General features: G+C 43.5%; 1 protein-coding gene across 1 annotated transcript in view; it reads right to left on the bottom strand.

Annotated features, from left to right (window-relative positions):
* The window catches only part of spon1a (spondin 1a), a 329,503-nt gene that overhangs the window by 66,460 nt on the left and 237,508 nt on the right, over positions 1 to 25,535 (bottom strand). Inside the window, exon 8 of the mRNA XM_079824799.1 lies at positions 1,350 to 1,551. Coding sequence (XP_079680925.1) covers positions 1,350 to 1,551 — 202 coding nt within the window. The remainder of the gene's footprint in view (positions 1 to 1,349; positions 1,552 to 25,535) is intronic.

Here is a 25,535-nt window from a genome sequence, read left to right as displayed (position 1 = left end):
TTTTCCTGTTTTTATTTTGTTGTGTTATTAATTCAGAGAGAACTCATTTAGTGTTGTTTGCCTTGAGCATGCTATACTAGTCACAACCTTTATTATCCAAAGACTGAACTGCAGAGGCGGACTGGGGCTAAAAAGTGGCCCTGGACTTTTTTGGCACAAAGTGGCCCACCACACCCGGTCCGCAACACTCCACACCATAAACCCACCATCTCAGAATGTTTAAAATTATTTTAAAATGTAATATTTCATAATATTAGTGTTTTATTGTATTTTTGAATCAAATAAATTCAGCATTCTTCTTTCAAAAACATTTTTCAATAGTCATTTTTCATTTTTCATTATTTTACAACTTTCACTTTCAAGTCCTTGATTGTGAAATTGTCATATATTAAAATAAAAATATAATTAGATAATTAGTTCACATGCATTATTTTCATGTATAAAATAATGCATGTGAACTAATTATCTAATTATATTTTTATTTTAATATATGACAATTTCACAATCAAGGACTTGAAAGTGAAAGTTGTAAGATTTACAATGCAAGTTTGAGCTGAATTTCCCTAGACAAGTGAAATCACTGAAGAAAGCCTGAAAACGGATATACAAACATTCACTCTTATCTTGTGTCAAAAATGCTGATAACTGCTACGTTAAAGCTTTTTTGTACATTGTGTGTCGAATAACGTAAATGGCATTAAAATCTGAGAGATTCAAAAAGGTCAGTAGTAGTTTGCATCCCTGGAATTTAACGTCGGCCGTTTAATATGTTTTTATCGTAAACATTTGGCAAATATAGCTGTATTTTCTCGCCATGTTCAGGTGCTTACATCTTACCTCGCATTCTTTAAGCTTTAAAAGGTGCCGCGCTGCTTGGATGTGCTGTGAACAATAAATCCTGCCTTCTTCGATTTGATTGGCGTTGATCTCAAACGCCCCTGATTCACTGTAGTATTTCATTGACTTCACATCTAAACTATATAATCAGTCTACATTTTCCACAGTGTGAAACAAAGGTATGAGGCCACACTGAAAATATATTTTTAAGAATTATTAAAAATTAATAATAAATTAAATACATTTTCATAGATTTCAGGCCCCCCTTTTTTGCAGTGCACGTGAATGTGATTTCCCTGCTTCCAATACATTTTGTAAAATTTGAACATACCTGTACCAAAAACTAAGGAATCCTGAAATTCATGTTCACCTTCACTTCAACTGCTCACTCAAATTGCCCTGCCGATAATGTAATTTGTGATGAAAAATTCTATAGTAAATAAGACAAATTGCAAAATTGAAAGGCTCTCAGACATTTGGACCCCATTGTATCTCTTTCTTTGAGTGCTCACCTCATAAGTGACCCCGCTGTCTGTTCCTGCATCCCATGGGATGAGGTCCTGAACCACCTTCTGGACCCAGCCACATTCTCTGGTGCAAAGGTCTTCTGATGACAGACCCACGTTCCAGTCAGGACTGGGACCCAGCATCGTCAAAAAGGACGTCAGGTGACGTGTACGGTCCACTGAGAACTCGGCTGAGGGAGCTGCTCGACTGAGGTAAAGAGAGAAATCAGATGACTTCACATTTAGATGGCACACATCTCATTTATACATGAGAAGGAGGCAAAAGAGAAAAACTAACAAATATGTTTGTTTTGTCACACTTTACTTTAGGGTCCAATTATCTCCATTAACTAACTATTAACTACAAGTTTTGCACTAATAAACTCCTAATCACTGCTTATTAATAGTTAGTAATGTAGTTTTTAAGTTTAGGTATAGGATTAAGGGATGTAGAATATGGTCATGCAGAATAAGGTATTAATATTTACTTTATAGGCACCAATAAAACAACAATATCCAAGTAATATGCATGCTAATAAGTTAATAACTAGCAGTTAATAGCAATGGCGGCTGGTCAATCAAGGGCGCTGGGGCGCCGCCCCCATCAAAATTCCAGAAATATACATGTATACAAAAATGATATAAAAGTGAAATAAAAATAAAATAGTTTACTCATACGATGTGCTGGCTGTTAGTAAGAGCCTCAGCATTTAATAAAAACTGTCTTTGATGGGTTAACTATTTTATATGTTCTTCAATACGTTTCATGCGGTTTCATGCGTGAGGGACGCCAGACAAATGGATGTCTATCTGAGTCTAAAAATATATGGGCAGCATGTGACCTGAAGCTGGTCTCTAATTGGTTCTTAAAGATCCTCCTCCGGACGCAGGTCATTGCGTCCCTGGCGAATCAGAATTGGAATGCGTGTTATTTTATTCAATCTGATTGGTTCTCATCACCTGTCATTCAACTTTACACTCTTGGCCACTAAAGCGAAAGTGCGCGGGCGACACAGTCACTCCGGCTCCGCCAAAACCTTGTTAGGATGATCACTTTCGTAGAGATGGCAGCTGTTAAACCAAATTCTTTCACAAGGCGTTCGTTGGAAGAAAAAAAATGATAAAGGATCCCGAACTGGACCAACGCGATTTACAAATCCAGCAGCAGGCCTGTGACAGGACGCAGCTGCACTCGCTTCACGCACTTGTTATGAGAAACGGAGGTGGCTGGCTGAATGTGTTGTTAGCAATGCCCTTTATTGCTTTCCCTGTCTTTTATTTCTAAGTGTCGGTACTGAAGTTTTGTGGACAACAACGGGGGTAAGAGACCTCAAATATCTGACACATATAAAGAACACAGATAAACCATAAATTGTCACTATTGTGTGTTTATTGTCTTCAAACGTGACTATCTGCATGTTATAGCGATCTCTGGAAGTTTTGTTTATGTCAGGGAGTTCCTGGAATGTCACATGGTCTATCTCTTCCTCGTCTGTGCCATACATGTGCACGGAGCACCCTGCGGCTGCCAGTATGAACTGAAAACACAACACATCAGAGTATCCAGCGCTCATAATGATTACATCTGCACATTTTGGAGAAAGATTGAATAAATAAGACTTCTCTGTATATAAATTTGACTCAGACATATGAGAATCTGTTAATATTTCTCCACATCTGCACACTTTTGAACTAAAAGCCCTGAGGGGATGTTGTTTTGTCGCAAGTCTTCATGACGAGCATAGAGGAGTTTTTTATGAATGAGAGCTGCTGACGCTTATATTACAATCAAAAGGTACCGACGCTGGTTTTCATATTCATAACTCCTGACACATTACGGTCACTATAAGACTTTGAGAATAAAACAGAGGTAAAAAATTGAATCTTGAGTCTTAGATCTTCTTAATGATGTATAGTTTATCAAGGTAATTACTTACATCTGACAGTAATTTTGTAAAACCTGACGCAGGTTATCAGGTTAAATACTGAAATTTAAAATGTTTGAATTAGGTTATTTTACAAGTGAGTTTATTATACAATTCCAAGTGATCCCTTTTATTTTTGTTTATATTTTCTGAATGGGTACACCTTGTTTAACTAATTTAAATCAATCAATCAATCAATCAATCAATCAATCAATCAATCAATCAATCAATCAATCAATCAATCAATCAATCAATCAATCAATCAATCAATCAATCAATCAATCAATCTACACATGCAAGCAGTCCAAACAGGCAAACAAGAAAGGAGAGACTGGCAAGCAGTCCAAACAGGCAAACAAGACAGGAGAGACATGCAAAAGGGTAATCCACAGAACAGGCAAGAAATCCAAAACCAAGAGACAAGAAACCAGGGAAAACACTCAGAAATGCAGTTATACAACAAACAAGACTTTGCAATGAATTATAAAGATAACCAGGCTTATATAGTGAGTTTGGGCAAAGGATTATGGGAGATGTAGTCTTTGATGGAATGACAGTCCGGGGTGGAGTGCCCTCTGGTTGCACTCTCACTGGTGAATCGTGACAGAGTCTAACTCCCTTATACACAAAATAATTTATAAAAAGATTTCTATTTTCATAACCAAAAAAGTCCCATAGCCATTTTCCCCATACAGACAAATACATACATATCACACTTACACATGAAGACGACTACAGTTATCACATTGGTTACAATTCTGTCTGTGGGTCTCTGTAACACCCATTTTTCTCCATTTCAAGACATATATTTCCATTGTATTGGCTCAATATGGCTGTCAGAGATAAAATTCACCCCTCTGTTAAAAGAGAGAAGTGTAGCAAGCTCACGCAGTAGGGTGGACCACCAGGTAGATGTTCAACGTTGAAAGGATTATGGTGTCAAACATTTGTACATACAGAGTGTGGGGCTTGCTGGGAATTTATTGTGTCCTCAGGGGATGAACTAGTCACCAGCTCTCATTTAACCATATCAAATCAAATGTATGGATGCATTTAAACCAGGGCTGTCAATCAATTATAACTTTTAATTGACTTTCATATTGTCTGATTATTATTTCATTTGAAAAAGGTTGTGCTCCTTAATATAAAAAAAAAAACCTGATACTTTTTTCAGAATTCTTTAATAAAAAGGAAGCTCAAAGCAAAAGAATGTAAAATTATTAGGCCTGTCAATAGATTAACATTTTTAATCACAATTAATCACACAATTTTGGGTGATTAATCGCATACTTATCATGAAATTAGGCATATATAATTTATCTTGTTTAACGCATTTTGTCATCATTTGCTATATCCAGCAAAGTAAAATATCAGTATGTGTACAGTGCAATAGCAAAGAGCTTCTTTACGTTTTAGACATGTCAAGTTGTGATACTAAACAGGACCACATGGAGATGCAAAAAAAACAAAAAAAAAAACATAAACAAAATATGTGTGGAAACAAAGTGAATGTACGGAAATGTGTCCGGAAACAAATGTGATCTGTGCGTTGAGCGCGCACATACATGGTTTAAGCATCAACATAACGGACTCAAGCATGCTTTAATGTACATCACTGCAATTGTCTTTACCTTGATATCAGTGTTGGGGAGTAGTTAATTACAAGTAGCGACATTTTTAAGTAGCTTGTCAGTACCTCAGTTACTTTTAAAACAATGTAGCTTTTCCAGTAGCTAACTACTTTTTCCATCAAGTAGCGGTGTAGCGCGACCAAAAGCTACATTCCGTTTTGTGTTTTGATGAGCCTACAATGCATTTGTGGCATGATGAGCTGGAAGCCCATTTGCCCGCATAGGCATAATTGCAGTGACGTCATGGAGTTGCGCCCGCATTTAGGTTGGAGCGCACCTGTGGTGGGTTCTCGTCTGTTTGTTCGCGTGCCTGGCATGGCGCTGCGGTTTTGCGTGTTGCTGCGACCGTTTGAGTGAGCAACGGTTTGCTGCTGTAACAGAGTTTCCATCAGACGTTGGTTTGGGGATTTTCCCGTTTGTTATCAGCTGGCTGCTGTGCGGGCGTCTGTGTCTTTCAGTCCGTGATGTATGAATGACTACTGCGAACTATTAAAAGGATGTCTCTTTCTCTTCTTTACTGTCTCTTGGTGTACCTAATCCCGCAGCGACGAGGATCGCATTGAGTGCAGAGATGTCACCGCTGTTTTGTCATAGGTCATTGTGATACTGCTGCTTGAGTTATTATATTCACATACTCATTACTTTATACGGTCCGAGTTCTTCCTTGTCTATTAAGATTAATTTGTTTATTTGTATTCTTTTTTTTTGCATAATTTTGTTTTGTGTTTTCGACTGTGGTTATGAATCATTTGTTAAAATCCTGATTTATTTAATTTGATTTAACTGTTGATTTGTGAATTGTTTATAACCATACATATGTTTTCTTTTCTTTTCAATTTTGATTTATCTTTCCTTGACTGAAGTTAATTGTCTTGATTTCTTGTATGTGCATAAAAAACATTTTGTTTTCTTGATTTTGGGATCAAAGACTATTTTGTTAAATTCGGTTTATTTATTATTTTTATTGTTAATTGCTTTCTTCATTGAACTGGGCCAGTAAGGGTATTACAACCAAAGGCCGGTTGTGAATTAATAATTGACATCCACTTGTCTGTTTATATAATTAATGTCTTTTTCTTTTGTGTGTGTGTAAGGTGTGGAGAGTTGCGAGTGTTTATTTTTAGGAGCTGCGGCCGCCTTGCGTAGGCAATTTACTCCTCCTTCCTTGCTTTTGGTGGTGGTGTTTACACCGTGTGCCGTGACTGATCATTTTCACTGGGGCCCGTGTGATGTGAGCGTGCAGTGCGTGTGAAAGGAGCGTGTCTGTCTTTTGCAGCTTCTGTCCTTTTAACACTGCAATTGAGTGATTGTGCATCAGATTTTATTCGGATGAATCATAATACATTTTTGTACTTTTGTATCAAATACCTGTGTCTCCATTCTCCTTGTCTGTAGTAGGGAACCTGTGCACTGGTCATATTCTCTGGGTGAAATTCCCAGGGTGGCGTAGTCGAATATCCTAATTTGAACCCCTTTTCCTCTGTCTGCTTCTTGTGGATGCCACACATTGAAACAGCACAGCGTTTTCTTCTTATTTGATCACATACTAAAATCGCGCGTTACGCCATCTATTGTTTCATCGTGCATCTTGTGGCTTTACGGTTCACAGAGAAGAGATCGTCTGATGATTATGTAAAGAACGTACAGAAGTGGGTTTATAACTTTACACAAATCGACTAGTAAAGGTTACACTTGATTTATACGATTAAAACGCTGTCTATGTCGAAGACTTCAAGCACATACAGGGGAATAATAGCCTTTTTAAATCGATTATTTTGATTGATATATATATATATATATATATTAGGGCTGTCAATCGATTAACATTTTTAATCTAATTAATTACATACTCTGTGATTAATTATTCTAAATTAATTGCATACATAATTTTTGTTGTGAAAGTATTTTAAATATTTCAATTAAAATGAATAAATGAATAATCAGCATTAGTGACATTAAAGTTCAAAAACTCTTTTATTATTATTTTCACTGTTCAAATATTGGCCATAACAATAAACAATATGACCTAATATGCGGAGGAAATAAATTAAAAAGTGCTTCAGGAAGAAGATTTGTTTCACTGTACATACAAACAGGGCTTGACATTAACTTTTTTGCTCACCAGCCACTGTGGCTAATGGTTTTCCAAAGTTACTAGCCACTCAGCATTTTCACTGGCCACAATTTTGCTGCTTGGAAATTACATTTTATATGATTAAAGTTGAATTTGGCATGCTTAAATTACTTTATTTTGAGTCATTTTACTTGAGTCATTTGAGTCATCAACTTTCAATGCAGAGTGACCACCCAAATCAAGACTACATTGTATATCAGCTGTGCAGGTGGGCAATATGGCTAATATGAGAAATTGAATATTGGCTAAATAAAAGAACAAAGAAGCAAATTACAAAAACAATAGAACATTTCTTAAAAAAATATACAGATACAGTAGGTTTCTTTAATATGTATACATTTATTTAACACCTGTAGTTGTTTGATTAACATTAATGACAGACAGGTATTCATTTGGGCTGCTGAATGCATGGACGTTGTAACGAGTAGGAATATAGTGTGGCCCCTTTAAGAGTGCACGCTCCCTGTTGAGAATGCGTATCAATAGTACAAGTGTGCAATGTCGTGGAATGTATACGCTACGCAGTTTTTCGCGTGCATATGATACGCAATTTATGGCGTGTATATGACACACTCTTGGGTAGGATAGTGGACATTGCAGGACATTGCAGACGACTTTATTTTTATCAGCACTTCCATCAGGCTACGTAAATGTTCCAATCAATGATCCAGGCAGCGTGTTCTCGTCTCCCTCCTTCATTTTACAGCTCAAGGTCAAAGTCCAATACAGAATGGATTAATCTGCGTTTTATTTTTTGACAGCCCTAATATATATATATATACATATATATATATATATATATATATATATATATATATATATATATATGTATATATATATATATATATGTATATATATATATATATATATATATATATATATATATATATATATATATATATATATGTATATATATATATATATATATATATATATATATATATGTATATATATATATATATATGTATATATATATATATATATATATATACGCCAGTTTAATCTGTCCCACCAGTTTTATAAAGAACCTAAAAGATCACTAACGTGGTGTTTGCGTCATTGCACTGGCAAGCATCTGTCAATTGAATAGAAAACAATATTGCGATATAGTTTAGTGCATTTATCCCATGGCAAAGGCTCTGATCTAATTAAATAGGTTGCGTGGGTTTCAGAATGAGGTGCACAATGTTCACGCAAGCGGCGCATGATTCGCGTCTCAGAGCGGCTCTGATCACACACCGTCACCATCACTGCACGTGCTGTGAGTTTACCTGCATTTTTATCTACTCCTGTGTATCCAAGTTGCTTACATTTGGTTCTTGCATTGATGTGACATGACATTTGTAGCGATTTTGCAATTTGACAGTCAGTTTGAGATTACATTTGAGTTTTGTATATTTGGATAGTTTGCAAAATAAAACTTTACTGTTTTCATAATTGTATTGCTTTGTGTTGTTTTAAACCCCAAAAAATTTAATTAAAACATTATTCCTTAACAGTTATTCAGTTATTTGTAAATATGCAATTTAATTGTAAAAAAAAAAAAAAAAAAAAAAAAAAAATATATATATATATATATATATATATATATATATATATATATATATATATATATATATATAATCAAATTATTTTCAATGTAGCTAGCTACATTTTAGTAGTAACTTGTAGTGTATCTAAGTACTTTTTCAGAAGGGTAGCTTGACTGTAGTTTAACTACTTTAATTTATTAGTAGCTTGTAGCTAGTCAAACTACAGTTTCAGAGTAGCTTCCCCAACACTGCTTGATATCACAATTCGCATACATCAAAACTTGACTAGCGTGAAGCTGGTAGTTAGCCTATCATCTGGCCATACAGCGGTGGGATGTTTTGACATTACGTTCAGTCTTTTTTTCACACAGCATGATGTGTGAGGGCTTGCGCTCTTCAGAAACAATGACAGAATATGAAGAAGCTCATGTTTTAATAAACGAATAATTCACTGAAAACTGGCAGCGAGTCACTGTTCTCTCTGTCATCTATGATGCAATTAGCCTGGTTTTCTTTCAAAGGAACATCAACACCACCTTCAGCTGGTGTCTGAGTCATGTGTAGTTCACACCAAGCTATTGGCCTGGGATGAAGTCAGGTGATGCAACGACGTCCATAAAAAATGTGTCAAATTGTTTGTCTGTCTTAGTATAAGAGAGAAAAAAAGAAAAACTATGTGTCGCCATGTCCCCGCTCTTTTCCTGGGGACGACAGACACAAGCTATGTGTTATGTGTTTGAGTTATGTCTCTGAGCGTAGCATGCTAGATTAGCTCTTAAGGGAACTGATTGCACTTACTGTGAGCATTTAACAGTGAGGAAACTTGACTCCTGCCTTTCCCTCTTTGATAATGAGGGGAATTTTATATCTGCACCTGCATGAGCACTGCAAAGGTGCTGCAGACTCAGACGGTCCTGCCCAGGAGTTAAAAGCCTGTTCTGCAATCTCTTCCATTCCGGACATGCACCTGCTCTCAGAGGGGTCTAGTTTCCAGGAAATAGACACGGAGGGAGGTTATGAGTCGAGTGCGACAAGCACAGGCAGTTGCTATCTTCCTCTAAAACCTTCAAGGAACTGCTAGAGGATATCACACGTTCGATGGCAAATTAAAAAAATTGAGTGGCCCTATCAGAAGAGGAAAGTGCCTCATAGAAAACTGGATGAGCGCTTCCTTACTAGCAATCTGGCCCAGCCACTCAAATTTACCCCCCCCCCCCCCCCACCCTCTTTCCCGATTTTCACACTGAGATCTAAAGTTGTGGAAAGCCCCTTATTCCTCTCATGTTCTTAAACCAATGAGATTGTTGAGATTGTTTAGAATATTTGACTATTGTTGGGTTCACTGAACATGGGTACAAGTCGATACCTTGGGTAGAAGAGATGCTTGTGGGCTTCTTCTGTAAAGAGGCCATACAGAGTTACATCATCTGAAGTGGGCAAGGCTTATGAGGCAGCAGGTTAGGCTGGCGGGTCCCTGCACACCATGGCGGTGTTACAGGCTTACCAGGCTGACCTGCTCAGCGAACTCGACACCGGTGAGGGCCTTAGCTCCAATACAGTTAAAGAGCTCCGCAGAGCCAAATATTCGTCTCTCAGCTCCTCTAAGCAGGTGGCCTGTGCTATCGGCCATTCTATGGTTGCGTTGGTGGCTACAGAGAGGCATCTGTGGCTCAACCTTTAAGAGATAAGGATAAAGAAATAACTTTTCTGCTGGACGCCCCGGTCTCGCCCTCTGGCCTCTTTGACGACACTGTCAGTACAGTCATCAACAGATTACAGGCAGCAAAGAAACATTCAGACAGTTGAAACCTTCTAGTGAGAAGGGAATGAGAGAGAGAGTGGTCCATCTACATATAGCAACCACTCTCCCTCATTCCCTTCCAGGAATCATTCCACCACCCTGCCACCTCTGGTGTTTCAGGGAGTGGTGGTTTCTACAAAATTACACCGGAATTCAGGGACAGGCATTAAGGTGGTTTAGATCCTACTTATCAGACCGTTACCATTTTTCTATTTAAATGGGGGGGGGGGGGCCTGTACACAGAATCTCTTAGAATACAATTTGCTTTAGAGGAATGTACTGTTACTTCCTCCTCTACTGTTAAAGATCGGGGTGTTATATTAGACAGCAACTTTTCTTTCGAAAATCATCTTTCAAAAAGTCTTCTTCAACATCACTAAGATACAGCACATGCTATCTGTTTCTGAAGCAGGAAAGTTAGTTAATGCATTTATGACCTCTAGATTAGTCATATGGTTGTCCTGCAACCTCAATAAACAAGCTACAATTAGTCCAAAAGGAGTCCATCTCGGGATGACCATCCCATCATGCCCATCCCTCAGCTCCGCTTTGTATCCAGCCGCTTATGAAGACTTCAGATGTCCCAACACCTGTGAATAGATGACTCAAGAGGACTCCGACTCCTGACAGGATTTCAGATGATACAAACTCTGAATCAACATGCACCAATGCAAATTTCCTATACATCCTAATTATTTGTTAACATGTATTCATTTATCTAATGATCTAACTGTTTCTGCCTTAAATTAATAAAATGTTTGAATTAATACATTGTTAGCTAACTGCATGATTTGTATGTGGACATTTCTAAAATGCATAACTTGAAAAAGTTACCTCTGATAACAGATCACAGATCATCAAATTGTAATGTAGACACATGCAGAAGGAGTCTCTTCTGGTCAAAGGGGTTATGGAAAATGTTCCCCTACCAAAAGGGACTCTGGGTTTTACAGTTGATACTTCCTGGTTTCCAAGAAAGACAGAGTTTGCATCCAATTTTAGATCTTCGCCTCTTGAACCGTCCTCTGCAGATTTACAGGTTCAAGATGTTGATGTTAAGTCTTATTGTGTCTCAAATCAAATCTGCCTTGGGTCCCTTTCTGGGGCCGTGTTATCATCACAAGATTATCACGATGGATGCCTCCCTCACAGGCTGGGGTGCTGTCATGGACTGATATTTGGGGGGCCCTCATCTCTTGTGGCACGTCAACTGCCTGAACATGAGGGCTGTGTTTCTATCTCTGAATCACTTTCTCTCAGATCTCAGGGGTTCCCATGTGTTGGAGTGCATGGACAACGCATCAGTAGTCGCATAAAAAAATTACAAGGGTGGGTTGCGTTCACACCCACTGTTCAGGCTGGAGGAGCAGATCCTGCTCTGGGCTGATGGCAAACGGCTCTCCCTGAGGTTAGTTTACATTCTGGGACACCTCAATTTACCTGGGGATTGCAGAAGTTCAGTCAGGTGGCTGTGGACATGTTTGCATATGAGGAGTAAACCCACTGTCCCCTTTGGTTCTCTCTCCATCCTCCAGCTCATCTGGGACTGGATGCCATGGTTCAAATGGGGTTGAAGCTGCATCTGTACACCTTTCCCCTGATCGCTCTGGCGAGGGTCCATCAGTAGGAGATGCGATTGATTCTGCTAGCCCTGTTCTGGCTGGCCCGAGTATGGTTTGCGGACCTTGTGTCTCTCCTGGAAGACTCTCCATTGGAGATTCCAACCAGGAGGGACATTTTGTCCCAGGCTTGAGGGACAATCTTTCAACCACAACTGAAGATCTGGAAACTGTTGGTCCTGTTTCGTGCATGGTTCTAGATGGCTGAGATCTGGCTGCAGACAATGAGTTCCCTCATGGGATCTATTGTATTGGAAGGGTTGTCAAACGCTCCCTTCAAACCCTTAGAGTCGGCCTCTGTGATGCTTATTGCCATTACCTCATTAAAAAGGGTAGGAGACCTGTATGCTTCCAGCCTGGATTTCAAGGTGTTGTTGGTCAAGGTGATACTGCACCCTAGGCCGGTTTATGTTCCTAAGCTGCCTTCTTCACCATTTCATCCTGTCGTTCTTCATACCATCTCTCCTCAACCATCTGAAACTCAGAAGCAGGAAAGGCTTAATGAGTCCACTCAGGGCTCTTAGGGTTTATTTCCACCGCTCAGGCCGGTGCTATAAATCATATCTTTTTGTTTGCTTTGTAGGGCGCAACCAAGGTCCCCCTGCTTCCAAAAAGATCATATCTCACTGGGTTTCGAATGCAGTCACTTTGGCCTATGAGGTGTGCAGGGTCACTTCACCTCTAGAATTTAAGGCCCACTCTATCCAAAATCATTGCTGCTTCTGAGGCTCTCGCAAAAGGGGCATCTTTATGTGATATTTGTTCTGCAGAAGGCTGGTCCTCCCTGCACACATTCATCAGGTTTTATAGTGTGGATGTGGAGTCAACCCCAGGGTCTCAGGTCCTCTCAGGTACTACAGTGCTTGTGCATTTTTTTCCACTGCCAGTATGCAGGCATCCTCTCAGTATGGTGGTGTGGGTATTGTCGTTCCCATTGCATCAACACCACAACACAGCGTCAATATTCCCTAGAAAGGCAACGTGCCAGGGTTATGTATATAAATTGAGCATCAGCGTCAGTTCTGGCAGGCCAAGTAGTCAAGACGCTGCTAACGCTATTGGTAACAACACTGACTCATCAGCTGATTTGCATCAGCTGTTTCAACTCCCCTCGTTATTAATGGCTACGCTAAAAGCAGGGCGCCTATTTAAAGCAGATCAAGTTTGCTCTTACTACTAGCTGCTCGCTGCTTTGCAACCAGGATAAGAATTATTGGTTTTCCTTTGCTTATCACTATGCATTTTGTGCGGTCTGCTTTAACAAATCATCGAACATACAAAAGGCTCTTTTAAAGTGCATTGCCTTTTACTCTGTGTTCTATTGAGTGAGATAGTAGTGTTGGCTAATGATTCAATCATGCAATGTGAGCATTATTTTTGCAAATAAAGTATTCAATATTACATACAAACGCCAGCAGCTGCATTTTCAGCAGAATTATATCAGGACATATACTATAACTATGGGAGCAGCAATAATTATGACCATGTGTTGGATACTTTCGTCAGCTTATTTCTAGACTAAATGCTGTCTGGTAAGAATGATTTTTTTTTCTCCAGCTTATCCGAGTGTGCCGGTTCAAGTTCTAACATTACAAGCTATTTTCTCAACGAAAGCAACCCCGCTTGATGAGCCTGTAATTATATAATTTGGCAAACGTTTCACTGGGTTCTGTGTCTCGGGCTCTGGGATACGTGTTCCATTTGCAGCATGTTTAGCAGCGATGGGCGGCGGCCAATCGTCACGGACGTGATCCTGAGAGGTGGCCGTCAGCGAGGTATTAGTATTATTAGTTAAAATCACTCACTGCTCAAATGCATGTTTTGCTTTAATACAAGATTTGTCAGGAGCTAATTAAATGGGGAATTCGGCAGGCAAAACAGAATCATATAACAAGGATTTGTGCAGTGCGAATTATAGCGAGCAATTCGCCCCCACATGGTTCACCTCACATTCATTCAGGTTGTAAACTTGAACTTGCGATTTTGTCGCATGGTTCATAAACTGTCTAATTTGGAGTTTGCATCGCTGCATTATTTTCATGGACTCTGAAGTTATACTTAAAACTTAATGTGACTGACTCAAGAACAATTTCAGAGAAATCTGCACTCCACAAGGTAAGTATATCAAGCATATGTCTCAGCTGGCAATTTTCACTCTCATTCATCTGTGTCTTCATGAAGCTAACTTCGTTTTAAAACCCTGTTAAAAAATTATCAGGTAATTGGCAACGTAATTGACAATGGTATCTGCATTGCTTAAGCTAGTCGTTTTCAGTAAATGATAGGCTTATGGATATAGTCAGGCACGTGCACAGGTAGGGCTCAACCTGTGCAGTGCACATGCCCTTTTTTGTGCCCACGCCGAAGTGCCCTTTTTTTTTGGTGGCGTTTTTTTTTTTTTTTTTTATAAATCAATTCTATTGGTCGCCCTTCACGTCTGTCTGTTTTACAAATATTTAGCCAATGAAAGTTCTTAAAAAGAGCTTGAGTAAATATTATTCGACGATCCTCAAACTGTCAGTTAACCATAACTCCGCCCCCTCTATCATTCTCGACTGAACGAACTGACGTTCCGCAGCAGCCGCACGGCAGACCGCAGCTGGACGAAGTTTTGCAAGGGTAAATAAAGATATTGTTGTTTGAATAAGTATTAAACAAACACTATGTCTATAGGCTCATATTTTATTTATTTGAATTTGAGTCTGACTAAGACGTGGTGGGACCACCACTAAGTTACCGCCTACCACCTGAGACTGAAAAGTAGAGACTAGCTAAGTTAGTCAATACATATGTAGACTTGCCTACACTTAAATAGCCTGTGCATACATAGTAGCATTTCATCTTTTATAAAATTAGATTTTGGCCAAATGTATTTTATTTTACAACCGGAAAGACAGAGTGCCCAACTGCCCATTATAGCTACAACAAACTAGTTTGAAACCTGCTGATAAAAATGTAACGTTACGCCGTTTTAATGACGGACAAATTGCACATTTGCACACATTCGCTGGTCAAAACCCCCTTAACTGCATCGCATTTGAGTTTGACTTTTGTAAAATGTTAACAATATATTGATAAGTATACAACATCTGAACAACATATAATTTGTTTTTTTGTTCGCCCCGCGCTGTTTCATACTGGAACTTACACAAAGCGACTAGTGTGATCCTCGTCGTCACCTAGGTAACATATCTTTGATTCATGATTGCTGATGATACACTTGATTTATTAACATTTAATCGTGTTAAGGTAATAATATAAAATGATGGTTATTATTCAAGGCTGTTAATATGCACACATTATTCGTTATCTAGCTATTTTTTTATCTACAGTGTTCTATACTCTCTCTGCTTGTCTTGTATAAATATAGTAAAACATGGTTTGTTGTAGTAGTAACAACAACAAAAAACTACAGAATCAGATCAATGTGAAATATTTATATTTTATCATGTAGAATGCAATATATATATTTGGACGGTAAGATTTTTAAATGTTTTTAAAAGAGTCTCTTCTGCTCTCCAAAGGCTTCATTTATTTGATCCAAAATACAGCAAAAACAGTAATATTTTGAAATATTTTTACAATTTAAAATAACTGTTTTCTATTTGAGTATATTTTAAAATGTCTTTTTTTTCTGTGACCAAAGCTACTCTTCAGTGTCACGTGGTCCTTCAGAAATCTTTTTTAATTTGCTTTTCACGGCAACTGTAGTTTTCACTCTATTTTTTTTTTCTGTGCTGGGTTATTTTAGGGAAAGTGTAGTGAATAAGAGACATAATATTTATGTTATTATGGTTGTTATTGATAGTGAATAAATCTAAAGCTTTTGAGACTATTATTTTGCATTATTGATTTTGTCATGAAGCTATGGCCATTTCTTCCATTTATGTAGGCTGTAATAATTATGTAATAAATAATCTTTATTATATATATATATATATATATATATATATATATATATATATATATATATATATATATATATATATATATATATATATAATAAAAAGGGGTGCCCTTTTTCAGTTTCAACACATGCCCCTCAAAAGGTCTGTGCACGGCCCTGGATATAGTTTTTATCTCTATAGTGGTATTTGTAAATGTGTAACTTGTTTAAGCTAAAGTTGCTATTGGATATTGTCTTAAGCTATAGTTGAGATCTGAAGTGTTCGTTATTAAAGCTATAATTAATATTGGAAGCGTTGTATTAAAAAGCTAATATTGGAAATGCTTGTTCTTAAAGCTATAGCTAATATAGAAATGCTTGTTATTAAAGCTTTAGCTAATATTGAAATGCTTGTTCTCAAAGCTTTAGCTAATATTGAAATGCTTGTTCTCAAAGCTTTAGCTAATATTGAAATGCTTGTTCTCAAAGCTTTAGCTAATATCGAAATGCTTGTTCTCAAAGCTTTAGCTAATATTGAAATGCTTGTTCTCAAAGCTTTAGCTGATATTGAAATGCTTGTTCTCAAAGCTTTAGCTGATATCGAAATGCTTGTTCTCAAAGCTTTAGCTGATTTTGAAATGCTTGTTCTCAAAACTTTAGCTGATATTGAAATGCTTGTTCTTAAAGCTTTATTGAAAGGCTTGTTCTTAAAGCTTTAGCTAATATTGGAAGTGCTTGTTCTTAAAGCTATAATATTGGACACGCTGGTTCTTAAAGCTTTAGCTAATATCGGAAATGCTTGTTCTTAAAGCTATAATTAATATTGGACGCGCTGGTTCTTGAAGCAATAGCTAATATCGGAAATGCTCGTTCTTAAAACTATAATTAATATCGGAAATGCTTGTTCTTAAAACTATAATTAATATCGGAAATGCTTGTTCTTAAAACTAAAGCTAATATATGAAATGCTTGTTCTTAAAGCTATAGCTAATATCGAAAGTGCTTGTTTTTAAAGCTATAATTAATATTGGAAGCGCTGGTTCTTAATGCTATAGCTACTATTGGAAGTGCTAGTTCTTAAGTTCTAATTAAAAGTGAAAGGCTTGTTCTTAAAGCTATAGTAATATTGAAAATCGCGTGTTCTTAAAACTATAATCGATATTGAAGCTATAACTAATATTGGAAGTGCTCGTTTTTAAAGCTATAATTAATATTGGAAGTGCTTGTCGTTTAATTAATAGTTGATATCGGGAACATGCTTGTTTAAAGCTATAATAAATATTGGAAATCGCTTGTTGTTAAAGCTATAGTGTCTGATGCATGCTTGGCTTAAAGCGATATAGCTAGTGTAAAACGTCTCGGTTACGTATGGTAACCCTCGTTCCCTGAAGGAGGGAACGGAGACGTACGTCGGACGTACCGACGAATTGGGATCACTTCTGGGAGCCCCTATCAGCTTCGAGCTATCTAGAACCGGCCAATGGACAATTGGCGTGCGAGATTTGCATCTCGCGCCCCGCCCCGCGCCGCGGGTATAAACAGGAAGCGAGAGCGAATGCACGCTGTTTTTCACTGAGGAGCCACACGTAGTGGCTCGACCTGCAGTGATGGTACAGCAACTGTGGCGACGGGACGTACGTCTCCGTTCCCTCCTTCAGGGAACGAGGGTTACCATACGTAACCGAGACGTTCCCATTCAGTCGGTCACGTTCGACGTACGTCGGACGTACCGACGAATTGGGATCCCCTATGGAAAACGCCATAGTTACTACCACTTCCAGCGCCCAGCGATGAGCCCCACAGACCCCGATCTGATGCGGGCGGGTAGGTTCACGCAGGGAGAGTCAAAGCTGCTGTTCCGCAAGACCCACTCAGCTGACTGTATTGGATAACGCTGGGAAAGCGTGCCTGTGAAGGCAGCTGCGGAAGCCACATCATGCCCAGAGGGAGTTAACATGTGGAGAATACACGTATGGGCTGGCCGTGGGCAGCACAACATACGGAAGTCTCAGGGGTGGCCCCGGTCAATTAGGAGGGAGACAACACGAACCTGAGACGGCAGAGGAGCTCTGCCGAGGGAAAGACACGGGCTCGCCGTAGGGAGCCGTACCGTGGAAGAATACACATATGGGACCGCCGTGGGGGTCACTACATACGGAACCCAGCCTAACACAAGTTCCACCAATGCATACGAGTGTTAGACCTGGCGTCGAACGCTCCGCCACGTCCGACTGCCGCGGGTTGCGGAGGACTCAACAGGGTTCGCCGTTCCGGGGAACTCGACTGGAGCAGAATAAGCGCACGCATCCGTCTACCATAGGGGAGGGAATGGCGCAGCAAGCCGACACTGGAACGGGTACTTCGGTGTTACTGACTATGGGAAGTGAGCACACAGGAAGAGACCGGCTCTACACGGAGGCTATAGAATCTAGCGAACGTGTTAGGTGTCGCCCAGCCCGCAGCTCTACAAATATCTGTCAGCGAGGCGCCACGAGCCAGCGCCCAGGAAGAGGCAACACCCCTAGTGGAGTGGGCTCTTAACCCGAGCGGGCAGGGCACGTCTTGGGACTGATAAGCCAAGACGATGGCGTCCACTATCCAGTGGGCCATCCTCTGCTTGGAGACAGCCTTTCCCTTCTGCTGTCCTCCGTAACAGACGAAGAGCTGCTCTGAGGTCCTGAAGCTTTGCGTTCTGTCCACGTAAGTCCGGAGAGCACGGAAGGGACAGAGAAAAGCTAGGGCTGGGTCTGCCTCCTCCGAAGGCAGCGCTTGCAGGCTCACCACTTGGTCCCGGAAGGGAGTAGTGGGAACCTTGGGCACGTATCCAGGCCGGGGTCTCATGATCACATGAGAGTTACCGGGCCCGAACACCAGGCACGATTCGTCGACCGAAAATGCCTGCAGGTCCCCTACCCTCTTGATGGAGGCCAACTCAATCAGGAGTATAGTCTTTAACGACAGGATTTTCAACTCGGCTGACTGCAGAGGCTCAAAGGGTTCTCTCTGTAGTGCAGTAAGCACCAGAGCTAAGTCCCAAGAGGGTATAGAGGGAGGACGAGGAGGATTTAATCTCCTCGCTCCCCTAAGGAACCTGACGATCAGATCGTGCTTACCTAGAGATTTTCCATCTACGAACTCATGATTAGCGGCGATAGCGGCGACATAGACCTTGAGGGTGGAGGGAGACAGCCTTCGCTCCAACCCATCTTGTAGAAAGGTAAGCACAGAAGCGATCGAACATCTTCGGGGGTCTTCTTGGCGGGAAGAGCACCAATCGACGAACAGGTTCCACTTCAACGCATAGAGGCGCCTCGTAGAGGGGGCTCTAGCGGAAGTGATGGTGTCAACTACCGCTTGTGGTAGGTCACCTAGAACCTCCGCGTCCCGTCCAGGGACCAGACATGGAGTTTCCAGAGGTCTGGACGCGGGTGCCATAGGGTGCCCCGTCTCTGAGTCAGGAGGTCCTGCCTCAGAGGAATGGGCCAGGGAGGTGCTGTCGCAAGGAGCACTAGTTCCGGGAACCAAGTCCGGTTGGGCCAATACGGAGCGACCAACAGGACCTGCTCCTCGTCCTCCCTGACTTTGCACAGAGTCTGCGCAAGAAGGCTCACTGGGGGAAACGCATACTTGCGTTCTTCCCGGGGCCAGCTGTGGGCCAGGGCATCCGACCCGAGGGTTCCCTCGGTCAAGGAATAAAACCACTGACAGTGGGTCGTCTCTGGGGAGGCAAACAGGTCTACCTGTGCGGCCCCGAAACGACTCCAGATTAGCTGGACCGCCTGGGGATGGAGTCGCCATTCTCCCGGAAGTTCCTGCTGACGTGACAGCTCGTCGGCCGCACAATTGAGCAGGCCCGGAATGTGAACAGCACGAAGCGACCTCAGATGCTTCTGACTCCATAAGAGGAGATGGCGGGCGAGTTGCGACATGCGACGGGAGCGTAGACCACCTTGTTTGTTGATGTACGCTACGGCCGCAGTGTTGTCCGTCCGGACCAGAACGTGCTTGCCTCTGAGCGGCACTTTGAAGCGGCTGAGTGCAAGACGAACTGCTAACAACTCGAGGCAATTGATATGCCATTGCAGCTGAGGCCCCGTCCACAGGCCCGAAGCTGCAAGCCCGTTGTACGTGGCACCCCAACCCGTGGATGAGGCATCCGTGGAGACAACGGAGTGCCTGGACACTTGTTCTAGGGGGACTCCCGCCCGGAGAAACAAAGGGTCCGACCACGGGCCGAAGGTTTGGCGGCACCTCGGAGTCACTTGGACGCGGAGGGAACCGCTGTGCCACGCCCATCTCGGGACTCGATCGTGTAGCCAGCGTTGAAGCGGTCTCATATGAAGCAATCCGAGCGGCGTTACTGCGGCTGCGGATGCCATATGCCCCAGGAGCCTCTGAAAATGTTTCAGTGGAACCGCTGTCCTGCCTTTGAATGAATTCAGGCAGTTCAACACCGACTGGACGCGCTCCTCGGTGAGGCGCGCAGTCATGGCGACCGAGTCCATCTCCATACCGAGAAAAGAGATCCTCTGCGTGGGGCAGAGTTTGCTCTTCTCCCAGTTGACCCGAAGTCCCAACTGGCTGAGGTGACTGAGCACCTTGTCCCTGTGTTCGCACAACTGCTCTCGTGACTGGGCAAGAATCAGCCAGTCGTCGAGGTAGTTGAGGATGCGAACACCATGCTCTCTCATGGGAGCAATGGCCGCCTCCGCAACCTTCGTAAAGACGCGGGGCGACAGGGACAGGCCGAAGGGTAAGACGCGGTACTGATATGCCCGTCCCTCGAACGCGAAGCGCAGAAAGGGCCGGTGTCGAGGGAGAATCGAGACATGAAAGTACGCGTCCTTCAGGTCGATCGCTGCAAACCAATCTTGGGGACGGATGCACCTGAAGATGCGCTTCTGCGTTAACATCGTGAACGGCAGCCTGTGAAGGGACCGGTTCAGGAATCGCAGGTCCAAGATCGGTCGTAACCCGCCGCCTTTCTTGGGTACAATGAAGTACGGGCTGTAGAACCCGGACCTCATATCGGCTTGAGGGACCGGCTCTATCGCGTCCTTCGCCAGTAGGACAGCGATCTCCGCCCTGAGCACGGGGGCGTTCGCCTCCACTACAGTCGTGAAGTGAACGCCCCTGAACTTGGGGGGACGCCGGGCGAACTGAATCGCATAGCCGAGTCTGATGGTACGGATGAGCCACCGAGACGGGCTGGGAAGCGCTAGCCAGGCTCCCAGACTCCGAGCAAGGGGGACCATCGGCACCACAGACGTACCCGCAGCGGGGCAGCGAGGCGGAACGCAGGGATCCGGCTCGGACGGCATGGGAGCGGCCCGTAGCGGGATCTGAGTGTGCTGTGCAACACTTACCTGCATCCGCGGAGGGGACGTGCGAGTGTGGGGAGGCCGCTTGTGTGCGTCCCGACAGCCGGCGTCCCCTGTTGGCGAAGGGAGAGGTACTTGAGGGTGGCGAGGCATGGGAGCGTCGACCACCGCCAAGCGCGCTCTCTTGGCACCCAGAGATATTGGAAACTGCTCTTTTATTGAAGTTTTGGGTGCCGCTGGCACTGGGACCAGCGGCGGAACAGACAAACAAAAGATTTTCCCCCGGCCCTCCTCCGGGGGAAGGAGTGGTGCTGCAGCCATCTCCCTCAGAGCAGTTTCCTCCATCTCTGGGTGGCCCGTCTCAGGGTCGCTTGCGACGACGCTTGCCACCTGGCTTGGCAGCGGCCTGAGCGGGCTGGACATCCTTCCCACGGCCGGCCCCACGCCGTCGGCTGGTGGAAGGCTGCTGCGGTGCCTTGGCGGGGGCGGAGGCGGCGGCGGGTGGACGTCCTCGGCGACGAGTAGTCGGAGGCGCTGCCACCGGCGGCGGGGTGGGGGCAGCAGCGGGCCGCCGGGGCAGGATGTGCTTGATCGCCTCCGTCTGCTTCTGGGCGGCCGAGAACTGTTGGGCGAAGCTCTCGACCGCGTCGCCGAACAACCCAGCTGACGAGATGGGGGAGTCCAGGAACCGATATTTATCGGCCTCCCTCATATCAGCCAGGTTGAGCCAGAGATGACGCTCCTGGACCACAAGCGTGGACATCGCCTGACCGATGGAACGGGCGGTGACTTTCGTCGCCCGGAGGGCGAGGTCCGTCGCCGTCCGGAGCTCCCGGAGGAGCTCTGGGTCAGGCCTACCCTCGTGCATGTCAAGGAGTGCCTGGGCCTGGTGGACCTGGAGCAACGCCATGCCATGCAAAGCGGACGCAGCCTGCCCGCAGGCCTTGTAAGCCTTCCCAGTCAGACTGGAAGAGAACTTACAGGCCCGGGACGGGAGACGTGGGTCACCGCGCCAGTTAGAGGCGGTCGCCGGACACAGTTGCATCGCGACGGCGCGCTCCACTGGCGGGATCCCCACGTAACCCTTGGCTGGCCCGCCGTCGAGGGTAGTGAGAGGGGAGGAGTCACTCGGCCGGTTTCTGGCAGAAAAAGGTGCCGTCCACGACCTCGTGAGCTCCTCATGCACCTCCGGGAAGAAAGGTGTCGGGGCGGGACGCTGAGAACCAGCGCGACCCACCCCGAGGAACCAATCGTCCAACCTAGAGGGTTCGGGACACGGTGGAGGGTTCCACTCGAGCCCAACCCTTTCGGCGGCCCGGGAAAGCATAGCAGCCATCTCAGGGTCCGGGGCAGCCGTTGCCACTCTCCCAGAGGGAGGCAGTACAACTGACCCTTCATCCCCCGAGGACTGAAACTCCCCCTCCGATGCAGCGATTGACATCTGTTCGTCTGCTGGAGCTCCAAAAGTCACCACTGGTCTCCCGTGGGAGGGTCCAGCGGGTTCTCCTGGAGGCTCTACCGGCTGCGGAGCAGAGGGAATAGGGGCCTGCGGAGATTCACTCGGCGGGTTTGCCCTAAACGTGATCCTCAGATCACCCTGGCCATCCAAAGAAGCAGGACCGCCCGGGTTAGGGGCAGCCCTGGTTCGTGGGATGGGTAAGGGGACTCCCCCAGCCCGAAGGTAGGAGAGTCTCGATCTTAACTCCGAGATGGTCATGTTCCCGCAGTGGGAACATGAGCCATCCACAAACGCCGCCTCAGTGTGCTGTATGCCCAAACACGTGAGACAGCGATTGTGACCGTCAGCAGGGGACAGGGAACGACCGCATCCAGAAACGCACGGGTGGTAAGACATCCTGAAAAGGACGGCACGTCACCCGTGAACTCTTTTTGTGAGGAAAACGCTCTGTGCTGAAGCACTCAGGGGGAAACGCGACAGCGCACGGGATTGTGTGCAGCCCGTGCCTGTACTCAAACAGGGAAAACGCCCAACCAGACCAACAGAAATTTGTTGCTGTGAAAACAGCAGTTTTCTCTGCTCTCTCAGCAGCTGGATGAGTCAGCGCGGTCCCGCTGAAAGGTGCCGTTTCTCCAACACGCGTCCTCTTCCGGTTCCTCTCCGGTCTAGTTCTCTTGCTGTAGCAGCGAAAATACTCTTCTATAGTAGATGAGTGAGTCGTCTTCATATGCCTGTGTGGCTCCGAAGTGAATGACAGCGTGCATTCGCTCTCGCTTCCTGTTTATACCCGCGGCGCGGGGCGGGGCGCGAGATGCAAATCTCGCACGCCAATTGTCCATTGGCCGGTTCTAGATAGCTCGAAGCTGATAGGGGCTCCCAGAAGTGATCCCAATTCGTCGGTACGTCCGACGTACGTCGAACGTGACCGACTGAATGGGAACTACTTTTTCTTAAGCTATAGATGTTGGAAATGTGCTTGTCTTAAAGTGATATCGTAAGCTATAGTAGAATTTGGAAACATGCTTGTTTTAAAAGCTGTAGGTGCTATTAGAAACACACTTGTTCTTAAGTTATAACGAACTTTAGAGTTAGAAGTTACTTTTCAGAATTGTTTAAAGATTCTTTCAGAAAATCTTTCTTCAAGCTAAAGTCGCTATTGGAAATTTGGAAATATGCGTTTTCTTAAAGCTATAGGCACTATTGGGAATATGCTTTTCTTAAAGCTATAGGCACTATGGGAATTTGATATTAAAGCTGATAGAGGTGTTTTGGGCCTTATCCTGATATATTGCTAAGATACGTTTTACTTGCGGTCACATGACCTCACATTTCTTATGTATCAATTTGTTCCTAGCACTTCAGCATAATTCTAAGCACACAAAACTGATAGGAAAGGGGATGAATGGCGTTTTATCTCTGAATCTGACTCTGCTTTTATGTCATCTATGTTAGCCTACCTGAGGAGTCATCCACAAGCTGGTCAGCTGGATCCATTATTTGCCTTGGAGTGCGGAAAGCTCGTGTCCAGAGCCTGGCTTGCCTCCTGTCTCCGCCGCTATGCATACCGCAAGCTTCCCTCAGAACGTTATACGGCTCATTCTCTGTGCATTATGGCTGCTACAACTGCAGCTTCCTCCACTCTTGTCTCTACATTTGAAGGCCATTCATGCGATTGTCCTCATCTGCTTATGAACGTTTTATCTGGCCCGATGCTCGAGCCATCCATTAGAAAAGCTATGAGTGCTGCTCTCTGATCGTTGCATGGGAAATTTAATATTATAGCTTCAGTAGCTGTCAACGTATATAAATTACTTCTATCAATTAGCGGGCTACATTCATCATGCTAGCTTCACGTAGATCGATTGGATCTTTACAATTAAATTCAGTTCGATTGCCTTCTCTCGAAACACTCTTTTGGATCCTCCGTGGCTCTTCGAATTAGAAGGAAGAGCCTGGGAGGATTGCCTGGTTATGGTCTATTGGGGGGATTTATGCTACTCTCCAGTCTATAAAATAGGATGATTGCCCCCAGAAGCTGCTGCTGTTCCCTGTTTTGGATTTCGTGGAGCTCCCCATGATGATGAAGGGGAATTTAGAATAGAGCCATATCACCTATTTACTATTTATTTACTCGTATCAATAACTGTAGCTACATCCTCGTGCTAGATGAAATTGCTTTTTATCCTCTGCTGTCTCTTCAATTAGCTGAAAGAGCCAGGGAGGATTGCCTGGTATGGTTTGGGGGGGGGGGGGGGGGGGGGGATAGTTCAGCTCCCCTAGTCCTAATTCATATGAGCGTCCACTAACGCTGCTGCTGTCCCCTGACTCAATGCTATTTCATGGTGCTCATGAAAGGTCAGGAGACTCATCTGAACAAAACCATATTGCACTAATTCGTAATTCATTCATAAGACGTCTAAGAATTTTAATTGTCTAATTCCATCCTCTTGTTTTATTCTCAAGAGGATTGCCAGGTGTGGTTTGTTTGGGGGGAATAGTTAAGATCCCCTAGTCCTAATTCACGTGAGCGTCCACTAATGCTGCTTCTGTCCCCTGACTCTCTGCTATTTCATGGTGCTCATGAAAGGTAAGGAGACTCATCTGAACAAAACCATATTGCACTAATTTGTAATTCATTCATAAGACGTCTAAGCATTTTAATTGTCTAATTCCATCCTCTTGTTTTATCTCAAGAGGATTGCCAGGTATGGTTTGTTTGGGGGGAATAGTTAAGCTCTCCCAGTCCTAAACTGTGTGAGCTTTCCCTAATGCTGCTGCTGTCCCCTGACTCACTGCTAATTCATGGTCTCATGAATGGTCAGGAGACTCATTCGAACAGAACCATATTGCACCAATTAGTAATTCATTCATAAAATTCATAAGC

The sequence above is a fragment of the Gobio gobio genome, assembly GCF_949357685.1.
Source record: "Gobio gobio genome assembly, chromosome: 9".
Classification (NCBI taxonomy): Eukaryota; Metazoa; Chordata; class Actinopteri; order Cypriniformes; family Gobionidae; genus Gobio; species Gobio gobio.
The sequence above is the reverse complement of the archived record's forward strand: the minus strand, read 5'-3'. Positions and strand labels throughout refer to the sequence as shown.